The sequence below is a fragment of the Lithobates pipiens genome, unplaced genomic scaffold (genome assembly GCF_037356315.1).
Source record: "Lithobates pipiens isolate NorthernLeopardFrog02 unplaced genomic scaffold, aLitPip1_a1.2 Scaffold_10, whole genome shotgun sequence".
Taxonomy (NCBI): domain Eukaryota; kingdom Metazoa; phylum Chordata; class Amphibia; order Anura; family Ranidae; genus Lithobates; species Lithobates pipiens.
This window is the reverse complement of record NW_027507686.1, coordinates 118,598,824-118,613,129: the sequence shown is the minus strand read 5'-3', so window position 1 is coordinate 118,613,129 and position 14,306 is coordinate 118,598,824. Positions and strand designations below refer to the sequence as shown.

The following is a 14,306-nucleotide window of genomic DNA, read 5'->3' as shown; positions in this document are numbered from 1 at the left end:
AAGAGCCATGAGCCTTATGCTGGCAGAAAGTAATGCAGGATGTATATGCTCTGTCTGCTCCATGGAGGAGCTTTACCAAAAGCCTTGCTGGTGTCAGAATAAAGCCTGGATGGTCTTGTTCACTGGAGCTGCCCTATTAACTTCCATTGTCCCATACTTCTGAAATTAGCCTGTGCTTTTCATGCTGACAAAAGCGGTTCCTTTCTCTCTTTAGACCAAGTGTAGGGAAAACTCACTGCAGCCAGGAGCTGGAGAGTCTCTCTGTTCTATTCCATCACCTGTAGTGGCCTGGGCTAAGCTGTGCTCTATCATCTCCCTCAAATCTAGTTGCCGATATGTCCTCTCATCTGTGCATCTCACAACTCAAAGAAGGTGGGCTGGAGAATGGGGAGGGTTCAGCACTTTCCTATTGGCTGAGAAGGCAGAAAAGACGCTGTATATCAATCCACCTCTGAAAACTGCCTGCCAGGTATAGCTAAAGATCATTGGCTTATGCAGAAGGAGCCATTGTATACCTCAACAGGAAAAAGAGTCCCAAGCTTCCTGGCATCAGTACAGGATTTACAGGTAGAATAACATTTTAAAAAACACTGTGACACATGCAAGAACTGGTATGTGAATTTTGGGGGTGCTGTGTGGGGGTGCTTAACCACTTGACCACTGGGCACTTAAACACCCTTAATAACCAGACCAATTTTCAGCTTTCGGTGCTCTCACATTTTGAATGACAATTACTCAGTCATGCAACACTGGACCTATATGAAATTTTTGTCCTTTCTTCCAAACAAATAGAGCTTTCTTTTGGTGGTATTTAATCACCGCTCGGTTTTTTATTTTTTGTGCTATAAAAGAAAAAAGACCAAAAATTCTGTAAAAAAATTAATTTTTCTTCGTTTCTGTTGTAAAATTTAGCAGATTAGTAATCTTTCTTCATAAATTTTGGCCAAAATTTATACTACTACATATCTTTGGTAAAAATAAGTACAAATTGGTGGATATTATTTGAAAGTTATAGAGTCCACAAGCTATAAAATTGATCACACCTGAAGTACTGACGGCCTATTTCAATTCTTGAGACCCTAACATGCCAGAAAAGTACAAATACCCCCCAAATGACCCCTTTTTGAAAATAAGACATTCCAAGGTATTTAGTAAGAGGCATGATGAGTATTTTGAAGTTGTAATTTTTTCCCACAATTCTTTGCAAAATCAAGATTTGTTTACTTTTTTTTTTCCACAAAATTGTCATATTATCAGTTTATTTCTCACACACAGCATATGCATACCACAAATTACACCCCAAAACACATTCTGCTATTACTCCCGAGTACGGCGATACCACATGTGTGAGACTTTTACACAGTGTGCCCACATACAGAGGCCCAACATGCAGGGAGCACCATCAGGCGTTCTGGAGCACCCAGGACAATTCTGACATTTCTCTCCTAACATGTAAAAATCATAATTAATTTGCTAGAAAATTACATAGAATCCCAAAACATTATATATGTTTTTTTAGCAAACACCCTAGAGAATACAATGGTGGTCATTGCAATTTTTTATCTCGCACGGTATTTGCGCAGCAATTTTTCGAATGCTTTTTTTAGAAAAAAAAAACAATTTGGTGCTTAAAAAAAAAGAAAACACAGTAAAGTTAGCCCAATTTTTGCATAATGTGAAAGATGAAGTTATGCCGAGTAAATAGATACCTAACATGTCACTCTTCAAAATTGCACACGCTCGTGGAATGGCGCCAAACGTCGCTACTTAAAAATCCCCATAGGCAACGCTTTACATTTTTTTTAACTGGTTGCATGTTTTGAGTTACAGAGGAGGTCTAGGGCTAGAATTATTGCTCTCGCTCTTACGTTCGCAGCGATACCTCACATGTGTGGTTTGAACACTGTTTTCATATGTGGGCGGGACTTACATATGCTTTTGCTTCTGCATGCGAGCACATGGGGACAGGGTCGCTTTAAAAAAAAAAATTCTTATTGTTCATTTTACTTTATTTATTTTAGTTTGACATTTTTTCCCCCAAAAATTAATTTTTTGATCACTTTTATTCCTATTACAAGGAATGTAAACATTCCTTGTAATAGGAATATGGCATGACAGGTCCTCTTTACAGTGAGATATGGGGTCAATAAGACCACACATCTCACCTCTAGGCTGGGAAGCCTGAAATAAAAAAATAAAAAAAAAGATTCTGGCTTTGATCGTATTGGCGAGTCGGTAGAAGCACCGGAGGGCGGCGGGAGGGGGGGATGTCTATGGCTGGGTATTGCAGGGTATCACCGAGTATGGCTGGGTATCTCTGAGTATGGCTGGGTATCTCCGAGTATGGCAATTTATGGCAGGGTATTGCAGAATATTGGCAGGTCATTGCAGAGTATTGGCTGGAATTGTACTGCAGAGTATTGGCGGGTACTGCAGAGTATTGGTGGGTACTGCAGAGTATTGGAGGGTACTGCAGAGTATTAGCGGGTATTGCAGAGTATTAGCAGGTATTGCAGAGTATTGGCGGGTATTGCAGAGTATTGGCGGGTATTGCAGTGTATTGGCGGGTATTGCAGAGTATTGGCTGGTATTGCAGAGTATTGGTGGGTACTGCAGAGTATTGGAGGGTACTGCAGAGTATTAGCGGGTATTGCAGAGTATTAGCGGGTATTGCAAAGCATTGGCTGGTATTGCAGAGTATTGGCTGGTATTGCAGAGTATTGGCGGGTATTGCAGAGTATTAGCTGGTATTGCAGAGTATTGGCGGGTATTGCAGAGTATTGGCGGGTATTGCAGAGTATTATCTGGTATTGCAGAGTATTAGCTGGTATTGCAGAGTATTAGCTGGTATTGCAGAGTATTGGCGGGTATTGCAGAGTATTGGCGGGTATTGCAGAGTATTGGCGGGCATTGCAGAGTATTGGCTGGTATTGCAGAGTATTGGCTGGTATTGCAGATATATTGGCTGGTATTGCAGAGTATTAGCGGGTATTGCAGAGTATTAGCTGGCATTGCAGAGTATTAGCTGGCATTGCAGAGTATTAGCTGGCATTGCAGAGTATTGGCTGGTATTGCAGAGTATTTGCTGGTATTGCAGAGTATTGGCAGGAAATTGAGGGGTTAAATTTCGGTGAGCAGCGATGTGGGCACTGCAGATCGAGTCGGTAGAAGCACCAGAGGGCCGCGGGAGGGGGGGGATGTCTATGGCTGGGTATTGCAGGGTATCACCGAGTATGGCTGGGTATCTCTGAGTATGGCTGGGTATCTCCGAGTATGGCAATTTATGGCAGGGTATTGCAGAGTATTGGCAGGTTATTGCAGAGTATTGGCTGGAATTGTACTGCAGAGTATTGGCGGGTACTGCAGAGTATTGATGGGTACTGCAGAGTATTGGAGGGTACTGCAGAGTATTAGCGGGTATTGCAGAGTATTAGCAGGTATTGCAGAGTATTAGCTGGTATTGCAGAGTATTGGTGGGTATTGCAGAGTATTGGCTGGTATTGCAGAGTATTGGCGGGTACTGCAGAGTATTGGCGGGTACTGCAGAGTATTGGCGGGCATTGCAGAGTATTGGCTGGTATTGCAGAGTATTGGCTGGTATTGCAGAGTATTGGCTGGTATTGCAGAGTATTAGCGGGTATTGCAGGGTATTGGTGGGTATTGCAGAGTATTAGCTGGCATTGCAGAGTATTAGCTGGCATTGCAGAGTATTGGCTGGTATTGCAGAGTATTGGCTGGTATTGCAGAGTATTGGCTAGTATTGCAGAGTATTGGCTGGTATTGCAGAGTATTAGCGGGTATTGCAGAGTATTGGTGGGTATTGCAGAGTATTAGCTGGCATTGCAGAGTATTAGCTGGCATTGCAGAGTATTGGCCGGTGTTGCAGAGTATTGGCTGGTATTGCAGAGTATTGGCAGGTAACTGAGGGGTTACATTTCGGTGAGCAGCGATGTGGGCACTGCAGATGCAGCCCACAGCGCTGCTGACACCGATCTCTTCCCCCTCCACTGTACCGATTGGTACAGAGAGGGGGAGGGAGGAACGCCGGTTTGTTTACAAGTGATCACCCTCCTGCCGATCTGAGATGCGCCGTGTCCGGGTGACACGAGCACATCGGGATCGCGCCGCTGCACGGGCACGCGCGTGCGCGATCCCGCTCCTTCTGAAGGACGTTCCTGAACGTGCTATCAGAAGTAGACAGCTCCCACCCGGCCATATATGTGCATTGGCCGGGTGGGAAGTGGTTAAATAGATTAGCAGAGCCCTGAGGATTCAACAAACAGAGCTGAAAGTCTCTACCTATGTGGAGAGAGGGTCTGTGCCTTTCCTCCAATCAGCTGTCTTGGCTGTATGCTCAGGCTTCACTCCTAACATGATGTGCACTTGCTAAACAGTATATAAAGCTGTGGAGATGTAGGGAAATGTGTTTCATCCCTGTATATCACCTAAGGCTGTTCAGTTCACTGGATATATGTGAGGGTTTACATCCACTTTAAAGGGAGCTCTAGAAATAGATGATCACCACTTTTTTTTAATTTTTTTTTACAATATTTCAGTTGTAAAGAGGTTAATACAGCTCTTAGTTCTAAATAATTCTACTACATGAGGTACTATGATGAGATGTATATCGCTGATGATTTCATGTTGCATTAAAACATATGTGAATCTCTTTAGCTTGGTTTGGACATGGAAGATCTGGAGGAGATCGAAGAGGATGCTGGCCTAGGAAATGGAGGCCTGGGAAGACTGGCAGGTATGTCTACATACATTGTGATTCTCTGTCATTTCCTACTTTTCGAAAAAACAAAAATCACTGCACTTATTTAAAAGATCTATAAGCTGCTAGCATAAAAGGGCATGGCTATAGGGATGATCAAAAATAACCAATTGTACAAATAGTTATAAAACATTATGAGCCATATGTGAAATCATCCACATATATAACCACACATAAATATAGTAAATAATACACCTGTATATATTCAATCGTGAATAAATCTAAATTCAATGAGTATTACATGCACATCAAGAAAAAAAAAATATCACCACAAAACCAAGTTAAAAAGGGCCCATATAGTGTCCAAAGACAAATTGCTACTGTATTCCATTTCTCGTGATCACTGCTGTCAAGGCAACCAATTATGTAAATACGACCATACATAATAATTTGGCAAAACAGCACATATGGGGTCAAGTCCTCCTGGGCTCGACCACACCTCTAGACTCACAACATATGAGTATTCTCAGATCTCCCCACATTTATGTTAAGAAAGAAAAACAAAACAACTTGCATAGGGTAATACAATTAAAACCCCCAATTTATAGGTAAAAGCAAAATGCACACTCACATGTAAGAAAATTGACGAGGCAAAATTGTACTGCTAATAGACTTGTGCACAATGGAGAATTTTGTTTAGTTTCAGTTCGTTGGCATTCGTAATATACATCATTTCATTCTGTTATATGTTACGTTAATACATTTTTGGATAATTCGTTATTATTCGTAGAGTGTCTAATTAATTCGTTTGTATTTGTTGAAATTCGCTATTTATGTATGTATAGTATGTATAGACATTCGTGATAATGTTTCGTAGTTTGGAAAGTCGTTTGTTTATTGAATCTTTTAACACACACAATGACAACGTCTCTTCTCTTCGGCTCAAATACAATACAACACCCATCTAACTCAGTTCTCAGGAATGCACTTTGCCAGTAATCCAACCTCCAGCACAAAATTAATTAGCTGATTGGACTATAAGATTTACTTTGAGCTGACCTTTTGTTTCATTAGATCTTTAAAGAATTACCGGATCATGTCGAATTCATTTGAATTCATTTGTTATATTTCTTTCGTATTCGTTGTTATTCGTTATTTTTTTATTCGGACATTCGGATGCATCCGAATGTCTGAAAGATACAAAATTCGGCTGAATTTCGATTCGTTACGAAATGAATTGCACAAGCCTAACTGCTAAATAGGCTTCTAGTCAGCAAACAGTTCAGTCTAATCTTAATTCCTCCAAGCATACTTGATGATGTTGTGTCCTAGGTCCCCTGTCAGTTTTTTTTTTGCCATGGTTTCCCATTGGTGAAATTTCCCTTCACATCCTGCCTCAAAGTCACAAAAAGAAGTGAGAGGAAATCGTGTATACTTACCTAGGATGGGTGCACTCCACAATGACTGGGAATTCTAGAAGCCATGAAGTAATTCATAGCCTCTCATTTCCCAGTTGTCCTCTCCACTGCAGCATTGGCTCACTGACACAGGCGAGCCAGAGCTGTGGATCATGTGACTGGACCAAAGCGGAGACTAAAAATATAAAAATTAAGTATATACATGTTTTGTATGCAGGTTAGGCAGCATAGGTAGCAAGAAGGGGGAGGGAACATTTTTAAAAATAGTGTTAGGCAGGAATTACACTTCAAGAGTTCAATTCTTGTGTTTTAACATAAATATATAGGCACGTCACATACAGTATATTAGAAATTAATTCATTTGTTTCAAAAGATAAGAAAGAATGTAAACCCCATTCAATGCCAATCGCCTTTTGAAATACACAGCTCACTCTCTATTTTGACTCTTTATAATAGGAGGATCAAAATGAGTTCAAGTATATTCACATGGATATTTTCAAGTACAATGTACATCTACATTCAGAACATGTGGCTCCAAAGTTAATTGAACTTTAGGGAGTCATGCACAGTTTAAATAACAAACAAATAGAACGCATAGAAAGAGAAAGAAGAGTCTAACAATACTGAAATACTGCTGACACACATTTGTGAGAATTAAAAGAAATGGGAACTCAAATTTATAAAGTACAATACAATACTATCTGTGTATTTGAAAAAAAAACAGCAATGCCACAGAATCCATCCAAAACCCACCTGCTCTCTGCGTATTGAGTGGGAAACAATAAAAAAAAACAATAGTGTGAAACAATGTGGTAAGAGATGGTGGTTCAGACCTTCCCTGCGCATTCAGGTTTTGTCTGTAGACTTCCTCACAAGCTCCAAAGTCCAAAGCCCCACACACACAGGAGACAACGGTCGGTTCAAAAAAATGTATGTCGGTCTGTCGGACATGCATGCTGGAAAACCAGCAGCCGACCGACTCCCGATCAGCACTCTCAGAAAGCGCTAATCGGAGTGTTCTTGCGGGGGGCCATCCCCCTGTCAGAACACATGAGCTGAGCGGGGGAGATCACTGGACTAATCTTGCATGGTTAGTACAGCTACTCCATCCGGAATTGTCAGGTTTTTTTTTTGTTGTGCAACTCACAGGATTACACACAAAAAAAACCTGATAGTGTGTATGAAGAGCTTCTTTATATACCTGTAGGCAGGTAATAGTTAATGCTGCCCCAGCTGGGAAGTTTGGAGTTATTGGTGTTCCTGGTCTTTTATTGGTGGGCTTCACTGGGTCCAATCCACTGGTTCCTTGTGTTATCAAAAGAACGGGGGGTTGGAGCCCAAGGGGGGAAAATTTAGGAAATACCAGAGGGTTTTGTGATGCTTTTCTGCTGGAGTCTGAAAAGCTAGTAATGTGCCAAAGTCAGAGTTCCCACTGCCCAGGAGGATCGCTGAGGCATGTAGTCCCTCTTGAATACAACAACTATGGACTTAGTGATGGACTCTTTCCTTTACAGGTATGCTGGAGCAGCCACAAACCTAAGTTAGGGACTAGAGATGTTAGGGAAATTACTGCACTTTTTTCAGACTGATACTAGTACATTATACAAAAAACATATTTGGGGGCACACCATAATGCGTTTAAATTCAAGATGGTGCTGCTATAAGACCAACAAACAGTACAGAACATATTACAGCACACACATTCAAGAATTACATTTCCAGCAGGCTAGTTAAAAACACCTGAACATATTCAAAAAATATGGGGGCTTGGTCACACTATATGGTTATATAATATTATAACCATATAATGTGACCAAACCCCCGTATCTTTTGAATATGTTCAGGTGTTTTTTTAACTAGTCTGCTGGAAATGTCACTCTTGAATGTGTGTGCTGTAATATGTTCTGTACTGTGATATTAGTACATATCATCACGTAAATTAAATTAAGCTTGTGAAACTTTGCCTCTGCCTGGTCTGAGGTTACTGGTGGTAGCAGTGATATGCTGGACAAGCGGAGAGGGCAAGGGCTCTGCGCGTCCCTCCTAAATATGCAAGTAACCATGAGGATGTTTAATACATTGGGAGAGTTTATCGGAATTCAGTCTCTTGTTCAAGTAAAGGTAACTTGTGTGTAGTGTGGTGACACTAACCAAAGTGCCTAGTGTAGCCCAGAAGAACTCACTCTGCCGTAGGCCTCTCATGTGACCCTTGATTCGCACCAGAGGCATCGTTAGGGGGTGGCTATTGGGGCTACAGCCCCGAGTCTGGGGCCAATAGTCCAGAGTCTCTTGTCCCAGGTCCAGAATGCAGGGGACAGGGGCGGACTGAGCTGTGGTAGCACTGGCTCCAGCTCCACCCCTGCCTCCACCTGAACTGTACTCTTGGTCACTGGTTGCTATAGCAACCAGTGACGTCACTGCCCACTGTGCTCACACTGCCCTGCATTCAAAGAGGAGGAGGATTGCACTTCCTCCTCCTCCTCCGCGCTCATGAGGCCTGGGCTGTAACTTCTGGACTAGAGCGTTCGGTGGCGGCGTGGAGTGCAGAGCAGCAGGGAGGGAGATTCCTGGGCAGTCGGGAAGAGCCCAGGAGGGAGGAAGAGAGAGAGAAGGCACCGCCACCCTGAGCAGCATCCCCAGTGCCTCCCAGAGCCTGCACTCCTCCAATCTCAGTCCTCTCCCAGCTCGCTATGACTGGAACAGGAAGAAGGCGGCCGCCGTGCCACATCAATCCCCGCTCTGGCGGGCGGCTCTCCTCTGGCTGCCTCTCACACCAGCACCACGGCCGAGCTGCTGCTGCAGGACCTGGACACATGAAGTCTGTCTCCTCCTGGTCAGGTAGGTCAGTCAGCAGGGCTGGATTTACCATTGGGCTTGACTGGGCTCAAGCCCATGGGCCCCGTCCAATAGGGGCCCCCACCGAGATACATAGCCGAGTGTACTCGGCTCCGCTCCGCTCACAGTCACGCCCAGTCCCGTCCTATGATGGACATAACCAGGGACTGGGCGTGACTGTGAGCCAAGCCGAGTACACTCAGCTACTCTCGGCTTCACTCGGGACTGCGAGAGGACCCGAGAACCGCTGTAACGACATATTCTTGCTACACCCCACACTCGTCCACATTAAGGATACACTAAGAAGAGGGAAAGTGGACATGTTGTTACACTCACTGGACTTTTGCATTTTAGACGTAACAGTAAAGTGAGTTTCTGGAGTGAAATACAGGACTTACAACTCTGTTTGACTGCTTAGATGTTGAATTTTAAAAGCAGCAAACTTCTGTCAGATTAGCAAAGCTGTGAGATGAGCAGGGATGCCGCTGCTTTTAAAATTTAAGACCTAAGTAGTCAGATGGAGTTGTAAGTCCTGTATTTCACTATATATATATATATATACTGACTTTACTGTTATAAATACGTGTAAAATACAAAACTCCGGTGGGTGTAACAACATGTCCGCTTTCCATCTTCTTAGTGTATCCTTACTGTGGATGCATGTGGAGTATAGCAAGACGGCAGCGACAAAACGTCACTAGCAAACTGCGATGAATCGCCGAAAATGTCATTACACTGCCATTTTTAAACTTCAAGACTGCAATGACAAGGCTGCAAATGGCACTGGGGCAAGGCTACACAAAGGCTATACTGACAAGGCTGCAATGACACTGGACAAGGCTGCAGATGGATGGGCAAGGCTGCAGATTGACAATGATAAGACTGCATTGATGGGCATTTAAATGTAAGTTTTTTTCTTAAACTTCCCTCCTAAAAGTTGTTTTACTTAAAATTCCCTCCTAAACTTCTTATACGCTGATAAATACGCTAATCTATAGAAGGTAGGGCCCGAAAGTGTCTCAAGCCCAGGGGCCCCCACCATCCTAAGTCCTGCCCTGTCAGTCAGTGTGTGTATGTCAGGTACCAGGTTAGTGTATGTGTGTCAGGTAGGTCAGTGTATGTCAGTGTGTGTCAGTCAGGTCAGCGTGTGTCGGGTAGGTCATTGTATGTCAGGTAGGTCAGTGTGGGTCAGGTAGGTCATTGTATGTATGTCAGTGTAGGTCAGTGTGTGTCAGGTAGGTCAGTGTATGCATGTCAGGTAGGTCAGTGTAGGTCAGTGTGTGTCAGGTAGGTCAGTGTAGGTCAGGTAGGTCAGTGTAGGTCAGGTAGGTCAGTGTATGGATGTCAGGTAGGTCAGTGTGGGTCAGGTAGGTCAGTGTATGCATGTCAGGTAGGTCAGTGTAGGTCAGTGTGTGTCAGGTAGGTCAGTGTAGGTCAGGTAGGTCAGTGTATGGATGTCAGGTAGGTCAGTGTGGGTCAGGTAGGTCCATGTATGTAGGTCAGTGTATGTATGTCGGGTAGGTCAGTGTATGTATGTCGGGTAGGTCAGTGTATGTATGTCAGATAGGTCAGTGTGTGTCAGTGTGTGTAGGTCAGTGTGTGTCAGGGTACGTAGGTCAGTGTGTGTCAGGTAGGTCAGTGTATGTATGTCCGGTTGGTCAGTGTGTATGAGGTAGGTCAGTGTGTGTGTGTCAGGTAAGTCAGTGTGTGTATGTCAGGTAGGTCAGTGTATGTATGTCAGGTGGGTCAGGAAGGTCAGTGTATGTATGTCAGGTAGGTCAGTGTGTGTGTGTCAGATAAGTCAGTGTATGTATGTATGTCAGGTAGGTCAGTGTATGTATGTCAGGTAGGTCAGTGTGAGTCAGGTAGGTCAGTGTATGTATGTCAGGTAGGTGTGTGTGTGTCAGGTAGGTCAGTGTATGTAGGTCAGTGTATGTGTGTCAGGTAGGTCAGTGTGTGTCAGGTAGGTCAGTGTGTCGGGTAGGTCAGTGCATGTGTGTCAGGTAGGTCAGTGTGTCAGGTAGGTCAGTGCATGTGTGTCAGGTAAGTCAGTGTATGTCAGTGTGGGTCAGGTAGTTCAGTGTATGTATGTCAGGTAGGTCAGTGTATGTATGTCAGGTAGGTGTGTGTGTGTGTGTCAGGTAGGTCAGTGTATGTAGGTCAGTGTGTGTCAGGTAGGTCAGTGTATGTAGGTCAGTGTGTGTCAGGTAGGTCAGTGCATGTATTTCAGGTAGATAGGCATGTGTGTGTGTGTGTGTGTGTCAGTGTAGGTCAGGTAGGTAAGTGTGAAAAAATATATGGAAAGTAGTGTTGCGCAGTACTGGATAGGTAGATATTAACCTGAAAATGTAATAGATTATGTCCGCATCACAGTAATTAAAAGAATAGGTGTGCTGTCACCCAGACTAGAAAGGGTGATATATAGGAGGCCAGAATTGGCAAAATGACATAAAAAAAAAAATGATGCTAAAGTGTGAATAAATCTGTGTGAGTATCCTCTACATCACAATGTGAATATCATAATACATAAATAATCAACGAAATAAAATAGTGATTCTTAATGCGATTAACAGAAAATCGCATAAACAGTGCCAGTGCTGAACGGTGAATAAAACTATAGAAATGTCTACTACACCATAAAATAAAAACCAATATACATACAAAAAGTCACTAAAAATCAGGATTATGTAAAAAGAACTTAATAGTGACTAAGAAATCGCATACAGTGCCAGTGCCAAGAATTATTGTAGATAAATGCGTATAAATGTCTTTATACCATATGCTAAATCGTGTGGGTGCGGTGAACATATATAAACGTGCGACATAAAACAAAGAATAAGAACGTGTAAAAAACCACAAAGAGATAAGATCTCTTAAAAAAATAAATAAAATAAAATCGCAGTAAATGTGCACAGTGATTTAAAACTATATCAACCAATTAATATAGTTAAAGGGGTTGCACAATCACATATATCAGGTTAGTGTCCATTCAAGATGTGCAACAACTGGTGGCGATTATATCCAAAATCGCATGCAACAGAAACGTATATGGTGCTGGTATTCGATTTTTTTGTGCACTATGAGATAACGATGCAATCGGTGATTGTGTTGGTGATGGTGACTATATCCCACGTGGTCCTGTGTGCTCAGGGTATGTATGTCCCCTTACCTTACAGCTGTAAGGTAACAGCATTTGACATATGTATCCTCAGGGTTCCTGGTAATCCTTATCCCTCGAGGTCCTATTCTTGTGGCCCCAAAGACCTGACGTCTCCTGCCTATTGCGCCGTGTTGATCTCCTCAAATGGACGCTCAGCGATACTCAGCATGGGGGGGGGGGGGTTGTTAGGTTGCCTCAGCGGTAGATTTATGTGAGGGTTAAGCAGATAAGGAACACTTAGTTAGGTAAGTGTGTTTCAGGTAGGTCAGTGTGGGTCAGGTAGGTTATTGTAGGTCAGTGTGGGTCAGGTAGGTCAGTGTATGTATGTCAGGTAGGTCAGTGTGTGTCAGTGAGGGTAGGTCAGTGTATGTATGTCAGGTAGGTGTGTGTCGGTGTCAGGTAGGTCAGTGTGTGTAGATCAGTGCATGTATGCCAGGTGGGTCAGTGTGTGTCAGTGTAGGTCAGTGTGTGTATGTCAGGTAGGTCAGTGTATGTAGGTCAGCGTAAGTCAGTTTGTGTCAGGTAGGTCAGTGCATGTATGTCAGGTAGGTGTGTGTGTGTCAGGTAGGTCAGTGTGTGTAGGTCAGTGTATGTATGTCAGGTAGGTCAGTGTGTGTCAGGTAGATCAGTGTAGGTCGGGTAGGTCAGTATATGTATGTCAGGTAGGTCAATGTGTGCCATGTTGGGTCAGGTAGGTCAGTGTATGTCAGTCAGTGTGTGTCATGTTGGGTCAGGTAGGTCAGTGTATGTAGGTCAGCGTAAGTCAGTTTGTGTCAGGTAGGTCAGTGCATGTATGTCAGGTAGGTGTGTGTGTGTCAGGTAGGTCAGTGTGTGTAGGTCAGTGTATTTATGTCAGGTAGGTCAGTGTGTGTCAGGTAGATCAGTGTAGGTTGGGTAGGTCAGTATATGTATGTCAGGTAGGTCAATGTGTGTCAAGTAGGTCAATGTGTGTCAGGTTGTGTCAGGTAGGTCAGTGTATGTCAGTCAGTGTGTGTCAGGTAGGTCAGTGTATGTATGTCAGGTAGATCAGTGTATGTATGTCAGGTAGATCAGTGTGTGTCAGGTAGGTCAGTGTATGTATGTCAGATAGGTCAGTGTATGTATGTCAGGTAGGTGTGTGTGTGTCAAGTAAGTCAGTGTATGCATGTCAGGTAGGTCAGTGTATGTATGTCAGGTGGGTCAGGTAGGTCAGTGTATGTATGTCAGGTAGTTCAGTGTATGTATGTCAGGTGGGTCAGGTAGGTCAGTGTATGTATGTCAGGTAGGTGTGTGTGTGTCAGGTAGGTCAATGTGTGTCGTGTAGGTCAGTGTATGTATGTCAGGTAGGTGTGTGTGTGTCGGGTAGGTCAGTGTATGTATGTCAGGTAGGTCAGTTTCAGTGTGTGTCAGGTAGGTCAGTGAATGTGCGTCAGGTAGGTCAGTGCATGTGTGTCAGGTAGGTCAGTGTATGTCAGTGTGTGTCAGGTAAGTCAGTGTATGTCAGTGTGGGTCAGGTAGTTCAGTGTATGTATGTCAGGTAGGTCAATTTATGTATGTCAGGTAGGTGTGTGTGTCAGGTAGGTCAGTGTATGTAGGTCAGTGTGTGTCAGGTAGGTCAGTGCATGTATTTCAGGTATGTGTGTGTCAGTGTAGGTCAGGTAGGTAAGTGTGTTTCAGGTAGGTCAGTGTGGGTCAGGTAGGTTATTGTAGGTCAGTGTGGGTCAGGTAGGTCAGTGTATGTATGTCAGGTAGGTCAGTGTGTGTCAGTCAGTGTAGGTCAGTGTGTGTCAGGTAGGTCAGTGTATGTAGATCAGTGCATGTATGCCAGGTAGGTCATTGTGTGTCAGTGTAGGTCAGTGTGTGTATGTCAGGTAGGTCAGTGTATGTAGATCAGGTAGATGTGTGTGTGTGTCAGGTAGGTCAGTGTGTGTAGGTCAGTGTATGTATGTCAGGTAGGTCAGTGTGTGTCAGGTATATCAGTGTAGGTCGGGTAGGTCAGTATATGTATGTCAGGTAGGTCAGTGTGTGTTAGGTAGGTCAATGTGTGTCAGGTTGGGTCAGGTAGGTCAGTGTATGTCAGTCAGGTAGGTCAGTGTGTGTCAGGTAGATCAGTGTAGGTCAGGTAGGTCAGTGTATGTATGTCAGGTAGGTCAGTGTGTGTCAGGTACATCAGTGTATGTATGTCAGATAGGTCAGT

General features: G+C 43.6%; 1 protein-coding gene across 1 annotated transcript in view; it reads left to right on the top strand.

Annotated features, from left to right (window-relative positions):
- Positions 1 to 14,306, top strand: part of PYGM (glycogen phosphorylase, muscle associated) — a 717,259-nt gene that overhangs the window by 135,955 nt on the left and 566,998 nt on the right. The window contains 1 exon segment of the mRNA XM_077457746.1: positions 4,675 to 4,753. Within this exon segment, the coding sequence (XP_077313872.1) occupies positions 4,675 to 4,753 (79 nt within the window).